Raw genomic sequence first — 26,517 nt, 5'->3', positions numbered from 1 at the left:
GTGTGTTTAAGATAAGAGAAGCAAACACACGGAGGATAAGTCAGCTCAGAGTCTGAGCGGTGTGGATAAGGCCTCGGCTGTTTGGCTGTGAGCCACAGAGTCCATTTGAATTAATGAATGAAAATCCAGGTGTAAAGTCAACTCGCTGTTTGTTCGTTTGTTTAATGGATAAGAAACGAGTGAACTGTGATTACAGCAGCAAACCTCACAAGAGCAAAGATAAAAACCATTATCAGCACCAAAAACTACTGACGCCCGTATCCTTATCCTTCAAATTCCCACACGCAGAGTGTTAGCGGAGCACCACAAGTGGGCTAATGCACAGTTAAAAATGGGCTTCGAGAAATACAGCACTCCCTCTGAGGCTGGATTACCAGGAGGCAGCTCCACGTTTGCTCCATTGTTCCAGTTTACGTAACTTAATTCACTGCAAACTAGTTGGAACTTTGCACCACTTCAGCTGCAGCTTCCTGTGGGCTCCGTACCAAACGTGCAGCTCTTTGCCCCAAAGACGATGTTTGAGTGCTGAGGTGTCTGCCATCATCAGTGAATCGTGGACCGACAGTTACCTTCATTCATTTATACAGAAAACAGAGAAGACTTGGCATCAAAGGAAGTTTTTAAAGTGTCAGTGATGCAAAGCTGTTCCTGGAGGCCCAGGATACGAACACAGAGCTGGAAATGATCTGAGCAGCTCTCCATTAAACTCAGAGTCTGGATCTGAAATCTGCAGAGAGTGCAGAGAAGCCAGAGTGCTGCTTACGTGTCCTGACCTTGACGGCTTTGTTATCGACAGAGCCGTATCAATGAAGGATACCGGGGTGATCCGAGCCCGAGACTGACTGTACTGTGCTTATGAGTCACTTTCACTAATGCAGTTCACAGAAGATGAGCCAGAAAACAGAGCTGCAGGGAATCAGCATGCAGCGTTTATCTTCTGAAGCTCCAACAATCAGTGAAACTATCAGAAAAGACATCTGCAGCTGAAAACAGCAGGTGATGAGCGCCTCTGTGAATGCAGGCAGATGTGATTAATGGACAGCAGAGAGAAACATATCAGAACATACTCAGCTCTGTAACTTAATGGAAAACCGTCAGAGAACGGAAGCAAACATGCTGAGCGCGTAGCTACGTGACGCTGCGAGGTCTCGTGTCCGACACATTGTGTCTCAGATGGTTTTTATTCCATATCTGCACAAACTTTGTCAGATGTCACAGAAAAATAATAACTGTAAAGTGAAAATCTAGATGAAACAGCATCTTTTGTTTCCCTTCACCAGCCGCCTCCTCCTCGTTTACGCATTAGTCTGCTCTTACTCCCCCTCCTCTTCCTCTACTGTACGTCCATGCAGCCATGCTCTGAGCTATCGATGTCTTCATGCTCCAGTTCTCCGCTCACTCAGCTGAGAGGAATCGAGGGCTGGCAGCGAGACGGCCAGGAAAGGTCAAACACGTCCATCTTTAATCTGAAATCAGTTCAACCAGGATGAAAAAGGACCTCGCACGTAGCTACTTTACTTATCACTGTGGACCGCTGTCCTGAGCAGGGGGTCTGCTGCAAACAGTCAGTATTTTCATCATCAAATAATCTGGAGATTATAAAGGAATATGTTCATTTATGGTTTATCGAAATCCCCAAACCCACCAAAAAGCACCCACTCATACCCCAAAACCAAACAATACCTCATGTGTAATGAAGCAGGGCCCAAACTCATTTTTTATGCAAATTCAGACATTTAGTGCACCGACGTTAAATTTTGAGTGCACACTTTGCAAATCATCTATTTGAAGTGCAAAACTGCAAATATGTGGCTTTAATATTATTTTTGGACAGAAATGACAATGACTCATTAAAAACATTATCAGTTATAAAATTGTTGATCAACTAATCCTTCCAGCTTCAAATGAAACACCAGAAAATGGTCATTGACTTCTTAAAGTTTAATTTCCACAGATGAGTTCTGAGTCAGACGTCCGGACTCTGCCCGTCTGGGTTTATTTCACAGGAACGACGGCCTCGTTGTCTCCTGACAGACGCCGCTCTCTCTCAGATGCTCAGGTGAACGTTTCCGCTCCACGGGGTCAGATTTCATTCACACTCGAAGTGAGAAAGGCCAAAAGCTGCTGGAGCAGAGCTCACAGATGGACCAGCGACACAACAGATGGTGTGGACGGAGCTCGCCGCGTGCACGAAATGTGACACCATCAATCTTGCACAGCGAGTACAAAAAGCCAGAAAAAGTAAGATGACCCATTAAAAGGAGAGAATTTTAATGAGTCTGCAGCTCCTGAAGCAGGCTCATCTTCCATATCAGACCAACAGCACAACAAAAGAAGGTATCACAGGTTATTTTTCTATTTTACATTCATTACAAGGCTGAACTGAACACATCACATCACCACCAACAGCCGGTGGACAAAATAAAAAACAGAGGAGTTCCTCAGGGTTCGAGTGTGGGTCCTCTTATTTTTCACATCATCTGAATCTAAAGGTTGTAAATAGAGAAATACTACTTTTGTTTGATTTCGAGAAAAACTTTAAACTTTTACTACACATAGCTTGAGTTTCAAAAAACAAAAAGTAAAGGTTTAAAATGCACCAGTTGAATTTTCATTTTATTTTGCAAAGTGTAACAATCTGCACAGTGCAGAACGTTATTTAAAATTTTGATATCTTGCAGTTTGCATAGTGCATGTAACTATTAGTTACAGGTATGTTTTGCTGCTACATCTTGTTATGCTGCCTATGACACGGGAAACAAAGCTTTGCTTCACTGGTCTGCCTGCATAAACGAATGTGTCAATAAAACCACCTTCTGTGTAAGATGCTGAAAAACAACACCTCATTCACACGTTACGTTCATTGCCTGAGTCTGTTATGTAATATTCGACCTATTAAGTTGCTCCAAATAACAACAGGAGAGACTACATGTGAACGCTCTACCTCTGAGCCTTCTCAAAGATAAAGAGAACTCTGTGCTGCTGTGGAGGGTTTAAAGGCCAGATGTGATGTAACTGCACTCATGAGGACACGCTTGCTGCTGTTGTTACACCAGAAACACTCACAGGTTTATCTGAACTCTGCTGCTGGGGTTCCCCACGTCTGTCCAGGTGAGGAAAGAACAGCAGGACATATCTGAGCTTCTTGAGCTTTCACGAGTCCCACCAGCTGGTGATGAACAACTGCATGTGAATCAACAAAACTGTGGTTCCTCTAATGTCCACTTGTGGCTCACTAATAAACTAATTTATAGCCTGATACGAACATAGCTAGCTCTAAAGCTAGTTCATTTTTAAATCTCACTTATTATGCAGGTAGATGGTGGCGCAGGTGACTTTAGCTGCTAACGGTCTGCTAGCCTTTCCTTCTAATGCAATTAGCTGATTAATAATATGGCTGCTGTGAGCTCAGAGCGTCCAAGAAGTCCGAGCTCCAGTGTTTTATTATTTGGATGTTACGGAGAGCTGATTAGCAGGCAACTGTGTCTGTGTGACGCTCGCACAGTCTGTGGATGCAGCTTGCTAACCCAGCTAACAAACATTAGCAAGAAAACACTGGACTCCGCCCTCTTGTCCAAATATGGTCACTTCTGGCTCCAAAATAACAACAAGCCAAACATCCATCCTTTATTTACAGTGGACAGCTGTAAATTTACCAACTGTGCCAAATGAAACTGACCCCAAACAGCAAAGCCTTATGGGTAATGAGGACAGGACTGTTGAGATGCAGGCAGCACAGACAAACATGGCAGCCTGATAATCATGTCTGAACACTTTGAATAATAACAATGCTCCTGAGCTGTAGCTCACCGTCTATCATGACTCTTTATTTCCACCTGCGTGCGTGCAGATCACCCAAGGACAGATGTTATTGGCTCAGGGCAGAGTAACATTACCTCCTCCTCCTCCCGCCTCCATCACCGAGCACAAAAAAGCTGCACTAATCTTCCAGACGTATAAAACCCTGTTTAAGTGACCTACACATCTCAAACTCATGTGAATTCAATAGACATGACATTTAAACATGAGCCAGACTGTCGATCTGTCGCTGTGTAAGAACGCGGCTCTCTAATGAAGCCTGAAGTCAGAGTGAGTCATCGTTTCTCCGTCAGTCCAGGTCACGGTGTGGTTTCTGACTCCTCCTCAGTCAGGATGGCTCCCCATCAAAACAACAGAGCCACATTTAGCCGAGCCGTTTTATTATTCATGGCTGCCGCTTGGATGCAGGCCGTGAGAGTCATCATTCGATCTGCGCAGACTCAGCAGCAGGTTTCTTCCAGGCCTGATGTCCACGCTGTTAGTCCAAATACTCAGACAGATAAGAAAGCGGCGGGCTCGCACGCTTTACTGCGCTCCACGCAGGAAAGATACGATTGTAACAAAACTCTGACCTCAATTACTTTATTATTTGAAAGGCTGTAACATTCAAATATGTGTAACTGATGGACACAAAGCCTGACCTGCAGCTTGTTGTTGTTGTTTTGTGAATTATTAGTTATTATTACTATTAGTTCATTTTTAATGACAGCTTATTGCTTCATTTCTATTTATAGAGGCCATCAACTATGCAGCTGTTGGAAAATATTGAAATTATATGAGGAGTTTAGTCATTTATCTTGTATTTATTTTCCTACATTCACCTAAAACGGACAGTTTATTGACTTAACAACAAATTCATATTATGCACAAAATTAAATTTTACTCAAAAATACCAAAAACTGATCAAAACAGCAAAAACTATTTAAAATAATTTGCATTTTAATAAGCAAATGTATGGAGGGAGGTTGCAGAAGAGCTTGTCTGAACACACAGCACATGAAACCATGAAGCAGGGCTGCAGCAGCTGAAGACCCCACCGGGTGGGACCCACTTCACAGGCTCAGCACATTTCACACCAGACGTGGAAACATGAGCAACATTCAGATGGTAGGATCAGAACGTGGCGTGAACGTGAGTTCCTGGATCATCCTGCCTTGTGTCAAAGGTGCAGGTGGTGCAACAGTGCAGTGGAGGCTTTCATGGATGTGCAGCTGACAAATGAAGCGAATGCAGAACTTTTACATTTCCTCCTCAGTGATTCTGAACAAAGAGCAGAGACCAGGATGTGCAGCAGCACCGCAGCACGCATTTATTAACTGCCTCAGCGTGGCTCCGACACCACCACACAGGCAAACACACAGCAGGAGGGCCCCGCCCGGGTGGCTATTAGACCAACAAACACACCCTCGTCCAACACAGACACACACAGGACGGATGAATGAAGTTTTCCCACAGACAGCTTTCAGTCTGAAGTCACAATGATGACGGTGTCGTGGGATTTCAGTCTCCTGCAGGAACTGGTCTGACTGGTCTCCAGTGGGCGGTGATGACAGCGGGGATCCACGAGGAGATTCTCGTCATTTTCATAAACAAATGTGTTTGTGCTGGTCGCTGTTTAAAGCATCCAACAGGTTTCTGTGCTCGTCTCTTCAGCTCTTTCAAAAGACTGAATATCATATTATATTTAAAACTAATTATAAATATTTCAGTATTTTCTCCCACAAACAGGAAGAGCCCGTCAGAGTCTCCCTCTAACAACACGTTTCATTTTATCAGCCATTTAACTGAAGAAAGTGACTCCTTAATAATTCAGAGGTTTTATTTTAATTATAATACACACAATTATTAAATTAACATAATTTTGATAATGTGCCGGTCCTCTGTCAGCCTGACCTGGAACTATGGAAGGTTTATTGTATACTATTTATTATATTGATATTATGTAATGAATGATATTTTATTGTATTTTATCATTTATTCTGTTTTCATTTGTTTAACATCTCATCATTTCTTCTGATTTTGTTATGTCATTTTTTTTACATTTCATTTAAAACTTTATTTTTTAATCTTTGAATTTTTCTTTTTGTTTTTATTATGTTTTGTTTTATTTTTAGTCGTATTAAAAATAAATAAATATTTATGTTTTGATTGGTTTCTGCCGTCCTCTGACTCGTTCTGTGTTTATCGCCTCTGTGTCAATAAAGTTTGATCGGCGTTTAGCAGCGCGAGCTGTTCGTTAGCCGTCAGTCAGCAGCCGCCGCTGGATTTCCCGTCAGGAGCTGAACGCTGCTCGCGCTGCCTGGAGGTCGCTCGCCTCCACCCTCCCCCTGTGAACTCCATCCTCCCCAACTCTGTCTGCAGCTCCTCCTCCCCCACAATCCAGATCACTTCACAGCAACAGGAAACAAGTCCTGCAGATCAGCAGCTCAGACGCAGCTTTCATAAACCTGAAGGATTAAAGTCGTAACAGTTTAAACATATTTTTAAACTGGATTTTGCACATTTTGAATGTTTGATTCTTTAGAATTAAATTTGTGAAAAACATGAATCCTCCTGATAGAATTTTTATTAATATTTTTTAAAAACATTAAGAATAATTTTATCATGTATGTATCATAATGTGTACATTAGAATTGTTACACATTACTCTATTAATGTTACAAAATCATTTTATTATTGTAGAATATAAATAAACTAATAATTTATTAGTTCAAAATATTCCATGTTTATCATATTCTAAAACTGGACTTCTTCTGTTTATTATATGGTTTATTTTTGTTTGTTTTTTTATTTGAGAATGTTTCAGTATTTATCAGGCAATATTTCATATTTTTCTGCCACGTTTGAGTTAAAAAGTAATTTCTATTTCAAATTAATTTTAGCTTCGTTTTTCATGCTTTTTAATAATATTTTTAAGTGAATTTTTACTTAATTTCCAGACATATATTCTTTTTATTCTTCATTTTTCAGAGATTGGATTTTCTTCTGTTTTTGGGTTCATTTCCTTCCAGCAGCTAATAAAAAAACATGAATTCAATAAATAAAGATTTCTGGCTTCTTGGACAACATCAGCTGATCTGAAGTCAGTCTCACTGATTTTCTTTAAACTTTACAAAGAATGAATTTTCCACATGAATCCTTCTCATGTCCTGATGTAATTTGTCTCTACATGAATAACTACACTTACGTCACTTTGTTTACATTTTCCGTTTCCTCCACGCTCGTCCTCGCTGAGCTCGGCTCACATGATCTGATCAGTGAGGAAGCAGCAGGCAGACACCACCCAGTCAGAGATCCACAGATTCACCAAACATTTCCTGCTGCTGACCTCCATCAGCAGAGACGGAGAGGGCCTCAGACATCGGCCCAACAAACCCACAGCGGAGGACGAGGAGTGCACGATCACAGCTTAGCACCGACGCACGACCAGAGCTGCGATTTGAGCTCCGACATGCAGAAGAAAGTTTCCACCAGTGAAACAAAAAGATCAGACTTAATTTACAAAGATGACGCAGGACGATGAGGACGATGATAAATCAGAGAAGGTCAACGCTGACCTTTGGGGGGAATTACTTTTCAAAAATAAAAATTGGAGCTAAATGCAAATTTTCTTTCATTCATACACAACAGGTTACAAAATGCTGCCTCAGCAAACATGATTTGAATCTTTGGGTTGACACCAAGGTGACCTTCTCCATCCAAACCCCAGCACAGCAGCTCGGCCTCCAACACACACACAAACTTGTTTTCATCTAACACGGGGACTCCACTGACTTGATTTGCCAGCCCACAGAGGACACTAACTGTGCCATCTGTGCTGAAGGCCTGATGGAAAACATCGCTGTTTCAAACTCGTTTCCTCAGGCTAAAGTTAAACCTGCTCAGGCTGCAGGTAGGACTACACCTTCCACTTCAATTATTCATCCAACAGTCTGGAAACAATTAATGTTTGATCAGCTGGATCCAAACTCCTCCCTCTGCAGCTCCTTTGTCTTCCTCGGGGATGAGAGCGGGCTACAGACACAAAAGGCCGGGACCCATCTATGTACTGAAACTAGGTTTCTGTTTCATTGGTATGTGAACAAAAACCTGAACAGGAGGCACAAAACTAATGAAAGCACCAGCAGGGCTTCTGTTTTCTGTGCTGTGACTCATCCCCTCTCCGTTATCTGTCGGGTTCTTTGTCTCAGAGGGAGAGGGCGAGGAGGAGAAAGGCAGGAATGAAGTCCAGCCGGGTGGAAACGCCACACAGAGAGACAGATGGGCGGACCGACTGGACTCCTGCCATCGGTCTCGGTGTCAGCAGGTTCCCTCAGAGAGCCGCTGAAGCTGGCAGCGAGAGCGCCGCAGGGCAGCAGGGGACTCGTCCCTGCAGCTGCTTTCACACCTGATTCTGCCGACCAACCCACGTCAGCTCGCTTCACAGTAAACACAGTTAATTTCATCATCCACCGCTGCCTTTCCTCCATGACTGCAGACTCCAAGGCTCGTGCTCCAGTTTAGGACTCAGGTTAAATGCCCGGATGATGCATTAGACTCTGGGACGCCGTCCATCACACTCACTGCTGAGGCCTGCGCTATTTCCTCTTCATGCTGACGGGGAAAATCAAACTCCACGTTTTCTCTCTGTGTGCTTTCACACCGAGCAGTCAATAAATCATCACACACGTCTGGATCCACTGAATGAAACTTACTCAGAAAGAGGAAGCTGAACCTGTCCATGTTATTATTAACTTAGTGCTTCTAGCTGGTTAGGAGGCAGAACTTGAGCTTAAAATAAATAAACAAATGTGTGTGATGATCAAAACTCATTTAGAAATGAATTCAACTTGAAGTTTCATTCCTACAATAAACTGGAATCAGACCCAAATCTAACTGAAGTTTGGTGACTTCACTGCAGGTGGTCTGTTCTGTACCTGAATCTGATTGGCTGGTATGACTCTCACATCAGCTGCTGATTGGCTCTTTGATGGCAACCGTTTATGTTAACTAACCTGACTGATCGGTCAATAAAAGAAAAAAAAAATTGACTAATCAGCTGAGCACTGATTAACTGAATAATCAATTAACTAAATAAAGTAGTCAGTAATTATTCACAGAGACGGTTCGCTGCAGTAAAAACATCTGATGTTTTATAAACAGCACATTAATCAATCAGCTGATCTGATCAATACAAAGAGCAGTTATGTTATTACCAGGTTAGTTTAGCCGGTAACAATAACTGATCAATCAGTTACTTTACTGCTGTGTGACGTCAGACCCTTAGAAACAACACCAAAGTTTTACCATCCTGTGAGATTTTCTGAGCTGTGTGAGTGATCGCTTCACGGGCAAGAGACCGACTGATCGATTAATCAGTTCAATAAAATAATGAACAAGTCTCGTTATCTTTAGGACAAAATTAACAAAAACAACCCGTCAATGAACAAGATAAGTCTCGTGACAGATCTTTAAGTGACTAATCGACAAACGGATCTTCAGCTCCAGGAGAGTCTGACCCCCCTAACAAACACACACACACACACACACCTTTGGTTTGCTATCCTGGTGGGGACATCCCATTGACATAATGGTTTCACACCCCTTATCAACCCTAACATTAAAATTTAACCCTAACCCTGACTAAACCTAACGATTAATAATTGTAACCCTGATTAAAACCCCATTTCAGTGTGAAAATTGCTTTCAACGGATCCTGGATTTTGGTCAGCTCCAGTCCCCACCAGTAGAGTACCAGATAGTACCCCCACACACACACACACACACACACACACACACACACACACACACACACACACACACACACACACACACACACACACACACACACACACAGAGAGCCTGGATGTGGTGTGTGTGTCCTCTCAGCAGATGTTTCCTCACACTCACCTGCAAACCACTCGGAGCATCTGGCACCGAAATGCGGAAATATCGGAGCAGCTCGGCTGGATGAAGACAACCGAGCCGTACCGGGCTGTGAGCCGGGATGTAGCGGGCTGTGCCGAGGTAAAATCCGGCCGCTGGCGGTGTGCTGGAGGCCGGGCGGCGGTAAGAGTCCCGGTAAACTGCGCTGAGCTCCGGCCTGTGGTGGCTCCTCCCGGGCTCGGCGGGTCTCGCGCTGCCGACGATCACCTCCGCGCGCCCTGACGGAGTGGAGACGCTAACGTGAACGCCTTTTGTCCGCGTGCAGTTTGTTTGTGCCGCACATGCTCAGAGCTCGAACCGCTGCTGCTGAATCATCCACACACTCGCGTGCACGCGGACAGCGCTTGCGCGAGACACAGCTGACTCTGACGTCACGCAGACGCTGTAAACAAAACCCTTTCGTGACCGGCAGCAGACCTGCAGGCCGAGCTCTGCTCGCTCTGTGTGGACCAACGTCTCCATGAATGATGACGGGACAGCTGGACTCACTTTTCTTAGATGACACTTTCAAAATTCCTCGAATAAACAATTACTTAACGATCCAAACTTCCTTATGGAATTTTATTCCTTGATTTTATTTTGCTCTGCATTTACAAGCTTTACAGAATTCCACTGAAATGATCATCTTTTCATAAACAGATATAAACATGAGTTTAGCCCACATAAATGCTTTATATAGAACAACAGCTATACTCTTTACAAAAACATCCATTTTATTCCAGAACTGGTCGGATGAAACATTCTGACAGTAATGAAGAAGGGAACCTGTTTACTTGTGCTAAATTTCCCTCTGCCATAAAAATGAAATTCCTGTTTCTGTGAAGGAGTTCAGGGTTGTTGTTGATGCTGTAGCCTCAGGCCCGTTTTCACTTCTCAGAGGTGTCACAGGAAACAGAGCCCAGCCTCCACCTCCTCAGGCTTCTGGAAATGAAGAGCCGGACAGTCCGGACCCGTGTCTTCCAGACTGCACCCGTCCACACTCTTCTCAGCCACACTGCTCTGTGGAAAACATCTGTTGGACAAAGTCTGCCTTTAAACCAAAGTTCTGTCTGACCAACAAAGTAAAGGAAGTTTCTTTTACCTTCACAGGTTCGATCCAACGAACCCGAGCGTGCACAGACTCAGAGCTGATGTTAATGTGAATTGTAGTTTTTGTGAAACTGATATGAAATCGATGGATTGTTTATTCTGGTGTCGATCATTTAAAATCATCTTTGCCATAACTTTGCCTTATGCTGGAACAATGTGTGGATACACAGACACTGACATTAACTGACGCTTACACTCTCCACACTCTATACTCAGAAACCCAGGTTCTCCCACCGTGAACCAAAGTTCACTGAATTACTTTTGTACATAAAGTAGAATATTTTCTCAGTAGTGAACAGCAAGAATAAAAAGAAAATTTAACAACAAGATTAAACATTTTATTTTACTTTGTTAAGGTTCTAATATTGAGGAGGAATCCAAAAATAACCACTGACCCGGCCTGGTGCAATTAGACGACATTTTAATGTACACATGTGGAGTCCAACAGCCCAATCAGTGTTGAACTATCTTACAATAGTCAGAACAAAAACTTTATAGGGGTGAGAATAGTACAGCCCCCTCTTCTGTTGGCAGGCAGACTCAATACAGCATACGTCACTCCAAAACCACAACCGTTCTGTTGACAACTTTTAACATAGTTTAAAAAGAACATTGTCTTCGGCTCGAACCCAGGTGCTTCCTGTCACCTCGCCTTCGCTGTCGCTTATCTCTGGGACATCTGGTGTACTTCCTGGAACAGACTAACACGTACGCACCCCAACTTTGCAGTTATAGCAAAACATGATTAAACTCTTACCTATATAAATGAGTCTAACTAATCTGTGGGTGTGTGTGTGTGCTGTCCTTTATTTCACCCTCCACTTCATCAGCTACACCTTGTAACCTTTCCACCAGACCGAAGGCCAGCCCGTCCACAACTGAAACTATATGTGTGTGTATATGTGTCTCGTCCTTAAATGCTCCCTCATCTCACCCGTTGCACCTCTGACCTTTCACCAGAACAGAGGCTCATCCTTACATGTAATAACCTAACTGGAACTATATATGTAATCTACTGAATAAATGTTTTAATCAAAAGCCTCTACTAAAAGCTTAATCCAAAGATATAAATGCATAATAAAATAACCTGCTCTTAGGTTGCACTCAGACTCTGCTTTCAGTTTCACTTCCTGCAAAACATGCAACTTCAAAAACATGTAACTTCCTGTCTTTACACAGAGTATATTTCCTATCCCTGCAGTCTACACAGAAACATTTAAGATTATAGATTCAACTCAACAGTTTAAAGTGGTTCTTACTGGACTTGTAATAAAGACTAATATAATACCAATATATTTGAACATCTGAATGCATCTGGATGCAACATCACTATTAATAATGAAATGGTAATGATGATTATAGAAATAGCAGCAAATAATAGCAGTAAAATATTCCTACTCTTCACAACTTCTATAGTTCTGTTAGAATGATTTGAAGCCCCCAGTGGACTCGGGCTGTGTCTTCTTCGTTTATTTCCGTCCTCTGATGTGCGCCATGTTCCGTTTGTGATCGTTTCCTGTGACGTTTAAACCCGCCTCACAGGCAGAAGCATCTCCGAGGACTCCCAGAAACCTGTGAAAACTCTGACAGCAACACAGGAAACAGGAAGCCAGGCTGTGATGGTGACGTGTGTCCACCAGAGGGCAGAGTTTCACTGCCTTTGAGACACCTGACAGCTTCAATGACTTCACGAGCTCAAACTCTTAAAAACTGAACACCTGATCATGTTTCCAGCTTCTGCTGTTTTCTTCGTAATATCTGGATAAATAATTGATAACTAATCTATTGATCGCTGTGCTGCTGGTGGAACACACTGACCATCAGAGGTGTTCATGAGTGAAGACATCTCCGATATTTCATATCGTTTGAGAACTGTATCGTTTTCATTTGTGACAGAGGTTAAAGTTCAGGTTACGGCTCATCGCAGTGCCCCATACTTTATTATTATGGTGCTCATTATTAACAACAATCCAAAAATGGCCATAAAAGTAAAAAACATTCTCCAGAATTCAGCCTCTGTACATGCAAAATATTTAAATGACTTTTATATGTAAATGAAAAACAAATAAAAGAATGAACAACACGCGTTTATAACGCTTTGTTTTAATTATCGCGCCCAAAAAATATAAAAGAAACGAGTTCAGCGTCACTCATCGGAAACCTGTAAGTTAGTTTTTATTTGTCTGTTATGATAAACTTTTTTTTCTATAATCCGCTGATAATGTTTTACTTTAAAGCTATTTATATATTTATAGTTTTGAAAAGTGAACTCTTATGAACGCTGGAGGTCACAGAGAGCAGCTGGAAAAGCAGTTTTATCTATAAGGCTCTAAATCACAGAGCTGTGAGGCTTCAGTCTGCAGACAGTCTGAAGCTGTGCAGGACCGAGAGCGACACACAGCGAGGAAGTCTAAACAAACTGTTTCACGACCTGCAGACAGAAAAGCTCAGTTCAGACTCACCTTCATTAAACGTGCGGGTCCGTGTGTGCGCTCGCACTGCAGCTGCGAGGATCTGCACCTCCTCCTCCTCACTCCCAGGAGCTCTTTCCCTGAAAGAAGCTGCTGTGGATCCGCATCAGACACACCTGAGCATGAAGACCGCGGGAAACCTTCAGATTTCAGTCAAAGAAACCGACACAGAACCGAATTACTGCCCCAGCTGATCCCCGGGCGGAGGCGGGTCACGGGTCCATTACAGGCAACGCAGACGGACACCTGAGAGACCCTCACCGGCACAGACAGGTGTGGGCAGGCGCAGCAGGGGGGTCCGGGCTCGGCTGGAGTGTCTGTGGCGAGTCTGGATGTGGCTCTATGCAGGTACCCTCCCACAGTGGGACACACACGCCGGGTCAGCTGGTGCTTCTGTCTACCTGTTAGCCCTATAACGGTTGGAGAAGTGTCCAGATGGTGCGTGGGTCTGCTCCTGAGAACCGGATCACTCGTTAATGAAACTGCAGTTTCCAAAGTTTGTTAAACAGTGAGTGGAAGTGTCTGCTCTCGTGACGTCTTTGGCACATTAAAAACATAAAGAAACTGAAGCAAACGAGCTCCGCGTGGACTTTCCACGCTTCAGTCCAGATGTTTCACTTCAGCCTGGAGGTGATTTTTTGTTTGTTTTTTTACAGACCGAAACATTTGACGTGTGCGTTTCACGTGTGCTATTAAGTGTTGGAGTGCTCTGAGCTCCCGTGGATTGAGTATACCTGAGGGAGGGAGGGACCCTCTTAGTGTCCATGGAGACTTTTTACAACGACACGCGGAACCAGCGGCAGGACCAGAGCCAGCACCCGGTGGTCACGGCGGCAGCGGACAGCCCCGCGCACGGGAGCGACCTCAGCCTCCGCGCGCTCACCGGATGCGTCCTGTGCGTCCTGATCGTGTCCACGCTTCTGGGGAACGCGCTGGTGTGCGCCGCCGTCATCAAGTTCCGCCACCTGCGCTCCAAAGTCACTAATGCCTTCGTCATCTCTTTGGCCGTGTCCGACCTGTTCGTGGCCGTGCTCGTGATGCCGTGGAGGGCCGTGTCCGAGGTGGCCGGTGTCTGGCTGTTCGGCCGCTTCTGCGACACGTGGGTGGCGTTCGACATCATGTGCTCCACGGCCTCCATCCTCCACCTGTGCATCATCAGCATGGACCGCTACTGGGCCATCTCCAGCCCGTTCCGCTACGAGCGCAGGATGACGCGCAGGTTCGCGTGCGTGATGATCGGCGTGGCGTGGACGCTGTCTGTGCTTATCTCCTTCATCCCCGTGCAGCTCAACTGGCACCGCGCGGGCGCGCAGAACGCCACGGACCCGGGGGACTGCAACGCGAGCCTGAACCGCACCTACGCCATCTCCTCCTCCCTCATCAGCTTCTACATCCCCGTCCTCATCATGGTGGGCACGTACACGCGCATCTTCCGCATCGCGCGCACGCAGATCCGGCGGATCTCCTCGTTGGAGAGGGGCTGCCGCGCGGCACACCGGCGGCGCCGCGCCTCTGCGCACGAGGAGAGCTCGCTGAAGACTTCCTTCCGCCGCGAGACCAAAGTGCTGAAGACGCTGTCGGTCATCATGGGCGTGTTCGTGTTCTGCTGGCTGCCGTTCTTCGTGCTCAACTGCATGGTTCCGTTCTGCCGCCTGGAGCGCCTGCGCGCGCCGCCGTGCGTCAGCGACACCACGTTCAGCGTGTTCGTGTGGTTCGGCTGGGCCAACTCGTCCCTGAACCCGGTCATCTACGCCTTCAACGCCGACTTCCGGAAGGCCTTCTCCACCATCCTGGGCTGCAGCCGCTACTGCGCCACCTCGGCGGTGGAGGCGGTGGACTTCAGCAACGAGCTGGCGTCCTACCACCATGACACCACCCTGCAGAAGGAAGCGTGCGCCGCGCCGGCGGAACTCGAGCGCGACTTCGATAAAGTTTCGGCCACTTCCGGTGATTCCCGGAACCGCCGGAACTTGCTGCTGCCCGCCATCCTGCGGCACGAGTGCGAGGCCGAGATCTCTCTGGACATGATGCCCTTTGGACACGATGCACCGGCAGACTGTTACGCGATCCCGGGTCAAGTCCAGGACCTGTGAGCGACCGGGGTTGACCTTTGACCTTCTGCTTGTAACTTTAAACGAGAGGAGAGGATTTTTTCCTGTTGTCAGATCGTTTCAGTGTGGACGATTTTTCCCATCAAACATTTGAGAGGATGTAAAAAAACGGATACTCATTATCATCATCATCATCATCATCATCGTGGTCTTCAGCGGCGGCTGGGACCTGCTGTGGAGCTCAGACCTCCCGATGGAAGGCAGGTCGTCCTATGTTTGTCACTCTGAGCTCTGCTCTGCTCATCCCCAATATTCCAACGTCTGCACGTAAAAACAGAGATGACAGAGTTTGTCCGAGTCTTTGGACCGCCTTACCGTTTCCTGTTAACACTCTTCATACATTAAAGTCTTTGCTTGAGACTCACTTCGACTCTCTTTCATTTGGACCAAACCTCCACAGCTCTGGTTCCTCTGGTACTTTCCCTTCCACCACCTGAAGCTCGAGAAGATCTGGCAAAAATCACAAATCCAAAATGATCCATTGAGCCAAACAGGCAGTGCTGTGTTTGATGTTCTCACCACACATTTGTTGGATTTCTCCTCAAATCTGAATTTTAAAAAACAAACCTCGTCCTGCTTCATGCTCACTGAGTTTATTCTTCTAAATCCTGATGTCAATGTTCAACTTCATGATTGATCACACAGACCAACAACCAGTCAGTTGCTGCTACCACGACACAATGACATATACTCTTACTGCCATATTTTGGTGTCTGGTATTTCGGACACTGCACTGAGGATGTGTTTGTGTATTACAGTCCATGCAGGGATTCAGGGGGGTTTGTAATGAAATAAGTGAAACAGACACAATTTACATGTTTATGACTTTTTTTTCTCTGCAAAAAGAAAAGTGATAAACAAGCTTTAAAATAATTCATCCCGTGTGAGTTTACATCAGCACTGTGAAAAGATTTTTGTGTCACTGAGTTTTCAGTTTATAGTAAAATGTAAAATTGTGTTTATAGTAACCTTCACAGGTTTTTTCTCTCACGGTTAAACCGATAACTCTTTAAAGGTACTTCTTTCCTTAAGTAGATCAATTTAATCAAACTCCAGCATTTGTTCAAGAATCCTTCATCTTTGTTTGAATCTGCAGCTGCTGAACAACAACACTGTGCACTTAATAACAGACACATATAAGGTTAAATATCCCAGGAACATGAGGATTGTCTGTCAGAGACTTTAAATGGCACCAAGCTAACGGGCTGAATGTCGGGAATGAGGGGAAAATCCGTCCTGATTGTTTTCTGCTCTGGTTAGTGACACTCTGTCTGGATGGCACACATCATCACACATAAACTAATAAAGTTTTGTGTGATGTAATAAAAATGACCTTAAACGCATGGATATCGATGCTGGTTTGAATTTTAACCAAAGCCCTGACTTGTACTCGATGCCCACAGATTGATTTTCCATTAGAGCTGTTTGATGTGAGTGTTCAGACCCACTGACTGAGCCTCCCTTTGATATGTTAAAGATGGAGGACAGATCATTAATAACAATTACATCATTAATTTTGGCATCTAATTGGCCCTTCAGGTAATTGCAGGCTGATGGAGTTTGTACATGCAAATTGAACATGAAGCTGAACAAAAGCTCAGATGAGCGTTTCCACAATGGAGTTTTCTGGAAAGCTTTGGCCTGCTGGTTGTCGGTGAGCTGAGCCAAAGCTCTGCAGACTGCCCTAAACTCTTGGATCTGAATGTTGTCACAGAGACGGAAAACCTTCTTTTCTGTCTGTGAGATAAAGAAGGATTATTTCAAACCACGAATCATGCAAAGCTCCTCTAGCACAGTCCAAGAATGAAAATGAGCAGAATAGTTGCACTTTAAAGTTACTGTCATGTTGCTGTTTGAAGCTTTGAGTCAGTCCAGGATTAATGTCAGTACTTCAGATAAATCTCCTTCACAACAGGAGGTGAGGAAGAGCCAGCCTGTCGTTTTACTGCACAGGAACGCGTCAGTGACTTTAATGTTAAATGTAGGACAAAGGTGAAGGCAGCAGCTTCACCACGCTCCCAAAATAATGAAAATGAAGGAAAAAACGCATATTTTCATCAAAAAAGTTATAAAAAAGAAATTCAACAACCAAACTCAACTCTGGCTTCAATGTCACCTCCCTGGGTGGAGATGTGGAACAGGTGGAGCGCTGTGATGTTGAGTGGATCCAGATGGAGAGGTCAGAGCTGATTAGCATTCAGAGTCCTGCCAGAGAGGAGGAGATGAGGACGAAGGTCACAGAGAGACCTGAGAAAGGAAGTTTGAGTGGTCTGAGGCAGCCTGCTCGGGTCTCCTCTGGAGAGGTGAGAGGTGTCTGTCTCACCGGGAGAACAAACTGAACTCAGAGGAGAAGAAATCGCTGCAGACATTTCACCATGTTTGTTGTTCTGACTGTTACTGACAGACACAGAGCAGCCAATCCCGGCACACCAGGGTCCAGCATGGCGATGAAAGTGTGGACCATCTCTCAGAAACATATACAAGCTGAAAATCAAAAATCATATTAACCACAAACTTGTCAGGTTATTAACAGCAAATACATAGAAATCTATTTTTGCCATTATGGTTTCACTCTTTTATAAAACTGCTGCTTTTTCTACCTGATGAACATCAGTCAGCCCAGACTGAAATATTACATGTGGCTTGAGTGAGTTTCTACGTACAGTCATCTTCCACTTCTCTCACCTATGGTGTGCCACAAGGTTCTGTATTGGGGCCCTTATTGTTTCTAATAGATCTACTTCCTCTTCAGCATATTTTGAACCCCTTTGAGGACATTTGCTATCACTGCTATGCTGATGACATTCAATTATGTTTTTTTTTTAAGCCCCAAGATGTTTTTAAGCTGCAGATCCTGAATAAGTTCTTAGACCCCATTAAAGGTTGGATGGCTGACAACGTTCTCCAACTTCATGAAGGAAAAACTGAAGCATGTGTATGTGCTCCTGACAGATTTGTGCCTAAGATCATGAAAGCTCTTGGCCCCTTTTGTGAAATCGTCTATCAGAAACTTTGGGGTAACTTTTGACTCCGCCTCATTTTGGATGTTCATGTCAAATCTCTGGTTCGGTCCTGCTTTTATCACTTCTGAAACATTGCTAAATTAAGTCCTATTGTATCTCGCACTGAACTGGAGATTGTCACACATGCATTCATCTCATCACATTTGCATTACTGTAATTCACTGTTTACATGTCTAAGCAAAAACTTCCTGGAATGTCTGCAGGTCGTTCAAAACGCTGCAGAAAGGCTTCTCATGTGCACTCACAGGTGGCGCTGTTGCTAATACAGCTGCAGTGGCTCCCCATTGAACTCAGAGTCCATTTAAAGATTCTGGTTCTGACTTTTAGAGCTCTTCGTGGACCAGCACCAGCTTACATTATTGAACTTCTACAGCCCTGTGTGAGGTCATGTGATCAGCACACGAGGCGTTTGCCACTGTGGCCCACAGACTGTGGAGCTCTCTCCCTCTGAGCTAAAGATCTGTGGACTCAGTAGTCTCTTTTAAAAATAACTATAAACTCATCTTTTTGGAACTGTGTTTGATTAACTTTTGTCTGTTTTGTTTTAAATGTCCTGGTATTTCTTTGCGAAGCACTTTGATCTTTGTCTTGAAAGGTGCTATATAAATAAAATTTTACTTACTTACAATTTTGAAAGTAAAAAAAATGTTTACAGACCTGCATATGAATGAAGAATGATAAATCCGAGCTTCTTTGTCACTTTCCTGCTCTGATTGTTTCTAAATGATCCATCTTCATCTGCTGAGCTGTTGTCATCTTAACCTTCAAGCATTAAAGAAAAAGCTAGCATCACTGCAATAACTAATAAAACAGTTATTGCCACGTCAGCCAAACTGTGAGTTACATCGTCTCCAGCACGCTGTAGTTTAAAAACACCACCACTAAATACAGGCCACATAGACCCAGTGCATGAATGATGAAGGATGCAAGTCAGGGAACAGGAACGGTTGAGATTGTTGTCTGTTCGTGGACTCGAAATGAAGCAAATACCCTCCTCTGTCAGAGCTACACTCATGTTGAGGAATGTTACACTTGTTTCTAATGAATTCCTCTGCTTCTGTTTTTATTGTATGGGTTGGGAAAAGACATGCTCCCCTGAAATCTGCCCCTGTGCTTGCCCTTAAAGAATAGAATAGAATAGAATAGAATAGAATAGAATAGAAAAGGTGAACAACAAGCAGGACAGATTACAGGAATGACTGCAGCTTTAACGCTGATTCGAGGTGTCAGTTGTGGACGTGTTGCTGTACACATTACATTCAGAGCTCTGTGCACTCAAACACACAACACGATGCTTATGTTTAACATGTTTGTCTGAACATAATGAACACGTGGCTACGACACCTCGGTCTGTCTTGCACACCTCATTGTTCAGCTTAGTGCCTCCTTTGATGACATTTTGTTAAATAATGAACAGGAACAGCTCTCAGTATTGCACTTGCTTCCCCTGTTTGAAGCTTTTGTTCCACATGTAGAAATGTGGCTGCAGCCACAGCAGCAGCAGCAGAGGTGAAAGGTCACACAGAGAAACAGACAACAGACACAACCATACTTAAGAGCTCTCTCTGACACACACTCTCTTTCATCTCGAGGAGAAGAAGGCCAGGATTGTGCAGGCGTCTCCTTTCATTCGCTCTCTGAAGTCACTCGGTGCGAATGCTGGCGTTTTAATGACAGTCGGGCCGATCGGCAGAGAAGATTAACAGTGTTCGTCCTCTCTGAGGTATTCAAGTGTTAGCACTGAACAACACATATAATTACATGGAGGCAAAACATAAAGAGAAGAAACAAATTCAACAATAGAGAAACTGCAATTTCAAAATGGGTTCAAAATCTGAGCGCTTTGAATTAGAAAAGAATCAAGTAGATTTGATTTGTTTCTTCTGCATTCTTCATATTACAACAGTATGCTGAGTTCTGGCTGCAAAAGAAAATAATTAAAATGTACAGTCAGTAATGTTATGAGATAATTTAATAGAAAAAAGGATACTGTACTCATAAATATACATAGATTTGTGTCTAATTACTTCTTCCAATAAACTGATGCATTCTCATAAACTTATAATAAATCTATTAAGAATACATAGCGGTGGGTTTGTGGAAGCCACCATGTTCCCCCACTATATCTGAATACAGTGGAGGGGACGAACATCTGCTTTGCAACTAATGGTGTTTTACATATGTGGTGCTAGAGAGCGGAGATATACAGTGTAAGTCAAAAGAGAAGGAGAAGTCACAGGTGTTCGTGTGAAGGTACATTTAGATTCACGGATGCCCCTCCGGTGGTCCTCCTTGGGCTCTCACACTCTGGGGCCTCTGGATGTCTGGAGCCTGGATCTCCTCCATGCCTGCTTCATGCCCTGGGGGACGGGGCTATGGGCCTCCACACCCTCTAGCAGATCGTTACATGGGGAAACCTTTTGAATACAAGCGCGCTGATCCACACAGGTGTGCACACAGGTGCTCACTGTCCATAGACATAAACTACACCCTTATTGGCTGCTATTCCCAAGCACAATGTGCGCTGTCGGTCCTGCGTGCTACACAACAACATTCAATATTTAGTATTTACTGCTGTTTACACTTAGCTAGATTAATGTGATGGTGTTGTGTTTAGTATGTTACTGGGTTTTTTTTTGGTTTTTTTTGCTTGTTTTCTCTTCTTTTTCTCTCAACAGGTGATCCAGGAGATTTTTCTTTTCCTTTTTTTTCTCTTCTCTTTTTAAGTGCCCTTTCTCACTGCCCCTTTTCCCTTCTGTTTTTCTTTTCCTTCATCTTTCTTTCTCCCTTTCCTATCCCTCAGTCATGTCTGTCCCGTCTGTAACAACTGAAAATAAAATAAAATAAATAATAACAACAAAGGTTGATCAAATGGACCAATACGGCAAGGCTGTGATGATCCATTTGGCAAAGTAAATCCATTGGGTCTCCTTGTTGGTCTTCAGACAATTCTGACGGCTAAAGAACCAAATGGGACAGACAAAAAAAAAAAAAGATTCACTTCTGTACCTTCAGACTCAGGACATGAAGGATCATACCTACATTTTATACCCTTCACCAAAAAAAAAAAAAAAAAAACAACACCAGGAAAGAGCACCACTGTCATCTTAATCTTCTTCAAGTCAGAGCTCCAACACATAAAAACATGCTCTCTTATTCCTGGTATTGTCACAGTTATTGTCAGCAGGTCAGACATGTGACCCTCTCATCTCCGGAAAGCTGAAAGAGCTAAACAACAATAACAGTCAGTTATAAGCTAACATTATACCAGCTAATGTTTGGCTCCAGTGTCCTAAAGGTCACACTTTCCCTCTGACAAACAGTTTAACTGCTTCTCACCCGGCATTGAAAGCTGAGGTAAACAGCAGACTGACTGCCTTCTACAGTTTAAATGTTTTTCATCTCTCCTGGCTGACGAACATGTTTGTACTATAGCAGCCACTGTAGCTAGGATCATGCAAATGAGTTTGTGGAGGTAATTAAACAGAATTCTGCAAGCTGCTGACATCTGTTAAAACTTTGCACACTGTAGCTTTGTCATTGTCCATGGTTTGACTTTGGGATTTGGGGTCTGGTTAAAGTTGTTGGTTGAGTATTTTCAGTACCTTTGAGTTATTCTCGCTATTTTAAGTCTTCAGTTCTAGTTATGTTTTATTACTGTTAACTGTATTCTCCCGGCTTCCTTTTGTTTTCTGTGTCTTAAGTCAGCTGCTTCCTGTTTTGTATGGTTTCCTCAGGCATCTCCACTCTGCCATAAAGTCTTCCTTTGCCTGTTAACCTGCCCTTCTATGTTCCTGCTTTTCTCTCGAACAAATATAGATTTTTGTGGGAAGTAACAAAGTACAAATATTTGTTAATGAACTTCAGTAGAATTTTCTGTACCAAATATTTATTTTCTTGGCAACTTTTTACTTTTACTCCCTACATTTTCACACAAATATCTGTACTTTCTTACATTTTCACATAGGCTTGTTGCTTCAGGTTCATTTAGAGTGTTTATGGATGTTAAAGTACTTCAGTGTTTACCCAGTGCTACTAAAGAGGAGTGAACATAAAGTAATGTTTTAAGTGGCAATTGTGTCCATTAGCAAACAAACTGCATGCAGTTTGTTACACAGTATTTTAGATAAGACAGACAAAAGGAAGGCAGGACAGGAGAGGAAGAAGGTTATATTTAAAGGTAAAGACTGCTCAGTAACACAAACTGTAGATTTAAAGATTTCATGTTTCTTCTTTGGCTTTTGACACAGTTTGATCCTGATTTTACTGCTTTAATTTAATCCAATTAAAATCCGAGTCCAAAAGCAATAGATGTTTTTAGTGAATGCATTTTATAAACCGAAGCTGCAATAACCTAAGCGACACATGACAAATTGAGATTAATGGGTTAGCAAGCTACATTAAGCTTTATGTCACAAAAGTGGCTCTTACCTGGATAAATTACTATTGTAACTAATGCCGGATACAAGACATTTTAATGGGTACAAGTTATGAAACTGCATCTTAGCTAAAAGGGGAAAACAAAACAAAACAAAAAAAAAAAACACCCCACCCACAAAATTATTAGAGGCTGGATTTCACTAGACCGGGCATTTAATCCTCCGACACCAAACTAATTGTACACCAAATCAGTTTTACACTTCCTCAGCTGCTAGAACACAGATGAAGAATACCTGTTCAGTCAGTGACTAGACCCTGAGCAGAACCACTTAGGTGGTTAATATTAGTGCTGCTTGTTTAAATAGATGCCTTTTGCAGAATAGTGTGCAGCAATCACCACAGAAATGAACAGCAGCACTGAGTGCAGTGAGAAAGAAGTGTCCACTGTAAACACTTCCTGCAGCATTGTCATTTGCTATAGTGTTGCCTTTTACTCCATTATGCTTTTCATCATCCTTCATCACATGACCTACAAGACAACCTTTGTGACCATACACAAAGGCCAGCTTAAACAAATGGCCTGCATTTATATAGCGCTTTCTAGTCCCTAAGGACCCCAAAGCGCTTTACACATCCAGTCATTCACACACAGGTGATAGCCACAGCCACCCTGGGGCGCACTGACAGAGGCGAGGCTGCCGGACACTGGCGCCACCGGGCCCTCTGACCACCACCAGTAGGCAACGGGTGAAGTGTCTTGTCCAAGGACACAACGACCGAGACTGTCCGAGCCGGGGCTCGAACCGGTAACCTTCCGATTACAAGGCGAACTCCCAACTCTTGAGCCACGATCAAAGTTGATACCCATCATCTCTGACTTAGATTTTAAGTTGTGTCAAGTTTAACCAGTTAAAGTTAAGTCCGGCTATGCTGAATATATAAACCTCAGTGTCTGACATTGTCCACAAAAACTCAAAGCTGACCGAATGACTCATTGGCCAGTAAAACACTCAAGGAGAACATTTTGTTGTTATAGTTCTTTTAATGATCACATGATGCATGGAGGGCCCGGGCTCAGCTGATCAAGTTGACCTGCATGAACAAAACAGTCACTACACAGGTTTCTCCAAACTTAAGCTTCAGTTGCTTCTCAACAGTTCCTTACCTCAAACCTTTACCCTTTGAGAATCAGCCACTGGGACACTTTCTGGATTGCGTGGCAGCACAGGGCTCAGAGGAAAGGGGCTGTAGACATCATCAGTGTATTTTGAGTAAGAAAAGGCTTCTCTTCCTCGCTGGTAGCCATTGCCGTTCTGGATGATGTAGGATGAAGGCAATGCAGGAGGAGCCATAAACATGCCAAGTGGCATGTGATAGGCATACCAGGCATTAAAGTCAGGGGAGGTCTGAGGTGACATCCAGTTCCGTTGGTCAAAGGAGGAAGGAGCTCCCCCTGCAGGATCATTTACCAATGGAAATTCAGCAAAATATGAGGATCCAGTAAAGCCACCAATACCAACCCCTCCAGAGCCAGAGCTGCCAGCTCCAACGGACCCAACCCTTCCAGAGCTAGAGCTGCCAGCCCCAACGGACCCAACCCTTCCAGAGCTAGAGCTGCCAGCCCCAACAGACCCAACCCTTCCAGAGCTGCCAGCACTGACGCTAACGGTTCCAGCCCCTCCAGAGGTGCCAGCACCGACGCCTGCAGTAACAGAACTGCCAACGTCAACCCCACTAGTACTAAAGCTACCAGCACCAACCCTTTTAATACCAGAGCTGCCAGCACCAAGCCCTGCAGTAACAGAGCTATCACGACCAACCCCAGTTGTGCCAACATTTAAAGCAGCAGATCTGCCAGCACCAAAGGTCCAGTCACCAGTACCAACTCTTAGAGATCCAGAGCTACCACCCCCAAGCAATCCAGTTCCAGGGACCCATCTGACAGCACCAACCCCTCCAGTACCTGGGACCCAGCCAAGGTGGCCTAACCTTCCGGTGCTACCAGACTGACCTGAAACCAGAAATAAGTTTCACTGAAACTGAGCTTGAAAAGTCAAGTTGCAATGAAGCTCTTGAACATTTTGCTCTGAGTAACATTGAAAGAAAACCCTTTCATTACTTGGTTTAGCTGACGGAGCTTTTCAGTCAAGTATAGAACTACAGTTTTCTGACACACACATGTTCAGTCCTGCTACAGCTAGCTAGACAACTCCAAGACAAACTCTCTTGAGGTTAAACATGAAGACTTACCTTTAACGAAAACAGGCAAACAAGCACCTCGGCCAAAAAAGAGGAAGCAAATCCAGGAAACCCTGTTAAAGATATAACATATTTTGTATAAAAACTTACATTACAAAACAAAATCTATCATCAAACAGCACAACTAACCTCAGAATAACATCAAGCAACATGATTAAGCCTCAAAAGGGAGCACAAGTCAGCTACAGCAGGTCAGTACCAACAAGCTGCTGGCTGCTTACAGATCAAATCAATGTCCATTGACAAGCTAGCAGCAGATGCATGGCTTATATTGGCGCTCCACATGCTCTCAGCTCTCGTTAAATTCATTCACTTCACCTGGTGCCCATCACGCCCCAGTCAATGATGCATTCATTTTAGCTTGGAATTTGAACAATACTGAAGCATGTACAGGCAAGTTTGACTGCAACAGAGAAGAAGAAGAAGCAAAATGTTTTAATGCATTGTCAGAAATATGATGCAGAAAGAAGACAACTGATTGAAAAGCTTGGAGATATGAAAGTGAAACTGGACTTGGTTGATTTATTTATAAGAACTCAAGAAGTGAAAGTGATCAGGCCATATTTGGTTTTTAAGGCAGACTCATTTGTTTGGGAGGTTTAATTTCTTTGTAAAAATGTATTTATTTATTTTGTTGACATTTCCGTCCACATTCCACACCAGTTGGTGGCAGTAATGCACCATTTTGCTGTTTGCCAACTGCCAATAAATAATATAAAGAAGAAGAAGAACCATCCTGAGCTCCTATTTATTCCTAGAATGGAATAAGTGGGACCTCTGACTTCCACATTAACATTAAGCCTAGTGTCAAGAGATGTATTCTAAGACACTTCTTCAGCTTCGAATCAGAGGGGAGAAACACACACTGCAGTTAGTTACTTGCAAGCAAGGGCAGCCACAGCACTCGCACAGAAGTGAGGGGGGCAGAGTGTGACCCCATAAAGACTTCCCTAAACCTGCTGGTCTGGAAGTCCAACAGTTCATCTAAACAAAAGGCACTTAGCTAAAAACAGACATAGATACGTTTATCCTATCATAAAACAATAAGAGAAGGTACGACCTCTCCCATGCTCCCAGGATGTGGGTGTGAAAGCCAGAACACTCTGGAATGCACACAAAGCCTTTGCAGCCTACTAAAGATCACACATCCTATCACTACACAATCGATTATACACCTCTAAGCATATATGGAAACTTATATCATTAAAAGATTATACTGACTACTAAGTACAATTTTCTATTGACACCTAGCTAGTTTGTAATTGTATACAATACTCTGTCTGAACTCCTGTAACATGTCGTGATTAGCCGCCTCTTATACCTGCCACTTTTTTCTTTTTAGCCATACTGATCAGTTGCATGATGAGCCTCTCATGGTCAACTATCTTGAATGTTTTCATTTGGTTTTGGAGTCATGAAACATGGTCACTCCAACCCTAG

At 43.7% G+C, this 26,517-nt stretch overlaps 3 protein-coding genes across 5 annotated transcripts in view; 1 reads left to right on the top strand and 2 right to left on the bottom strand.

The window, feature by feature from the left end:
* LOC116321951 (serine-rich coiled-coil domain-containing protein 2-like) overlaps window positions 1-13,417 on the bottom strand; it is a 43,809-nt gene extending 30,392 nt beyond the window's left edge. Inside the window, exons 1-2 of one of the 2 annotated variants that reach the window (XM_031741898.2) lie at window positions 13,296-13,417; window positions 9,709-10,756 (exon numbers count right to left, since the gene is read on the bottom strand). The gene's annotated coding sequence lies outside the window, so the exon portion shown is untranslated. Of the gene's footprint in view, window positions 1-9,708; window positions 10,757-10,825; window positions 11,491-13,295 lie in introns of those variants that run through there. The other variant, XM_039616545.1, reaches the window with a different exon arrangement.
* Window positions 13,418-14,037: 620 nt separating this feature from the next.
* LOC116321945 (D(1)-like dopamine receptor) lies at window positions 14,038-16,732 on the top strand. Its single transcript, XM_039616546.1, has one exon. It carries the CDS (start codon window positions 14,069-14,071, stop codon window positions 15,395-15,397), a length of 1,329 nt encoding a protein of 442 aa, XP_039472480.1. The 5' UTR covers window positions 14,038-14,068; the 3' UTR covers window positions 15,398-16,732.
* Window positions 16,733-23,840: 7,108 nt separating this feature from the next.
* LOC116321955 (glycine-rich cell wall structural protein 1-like) lies at window positions 23,841-25,348 on the bottom strand. Of its 2 annotated transcripts, XM_039616677.1 has the most exons (5): window positions 25,207-25,348; window positions 25,069-25,130; window positions 24,456-24,829; window positions 23,984-24,377; window positions 23,841-23,910 (listed from the first exon to the last, which is right to left on the bottom strand). In XM_039616677.1, exons 1-4 carry the CDS (start codon window positions 25,227-25,229, stop codon window positions 23,985-23,987), a joined length of 852 nt encoding a protein of 283 aa, XP_039472611.1. In that variant the 5' UTR covers window positions 25,230-25,348; the 3' UTR covers window positions 23,841-23,910; window position 23,984. The 2 variants fall into 2 exon arrangements, with proteins under 2 accessions (XP_039472611.1, XP_039472610.1); XM_039616676.1 differs by having other exon boundaries at window positions 23,984-24,829.
* Window positions 25,349-26,517: the final 1,169 nt, after the last annotated feature.

Source organism: Oreochromis aureus, linkage group 8 (assembly GCF_013358895.1).
Source record: "Oreochromis aureus strain Israel breed Guangdong linkage group 8, ZZ_aureus, whole genome shotgun sequence".
Lineage (NCBI taxonomy): Eukaryota > Metazoa > Chordata > Actinopteri > Cichliformes > Cichlidae > Oreochromis > Oreochromis aureus.
This window is presented reverse-complemented; position numbering and strand designations above follow the sequence as displayed.

What these genes read in the sequence shown, in the direction of transcription:
- LOC116321945 (XM_039616546.1), top strand. Translation starts at nt 14,069, where the DNA reads ATGGAGACTTTTTACAACGACACGCGGAACCAGCGGCAGGACCAGAGC.
- LOC116321955 (XM_039616676.1), bottom strand. Translation starts at nt 25,229, where the DNA reads ATGTTGCTTGATGTTATTCTGAG. An exon ending in TTGCTTGATGTTATTCTGAG is followed by an intron (nt 25,131 to 25,206) that starts GTTAGTTGTGCT and finishes TATCTTTAACAG; the next exon opens with GGTTTCCTGGATTTGCTTCC. An exon ending in TTTGCCTGTTTTCGTTAAAG is followed by an intron (nt 24,830 to 25,068) that starts GTAAGTCTTCAT and finishes TTCTGGTTTCAG; the next exon opens with GTCAGTCTGGTAGCACCGGA.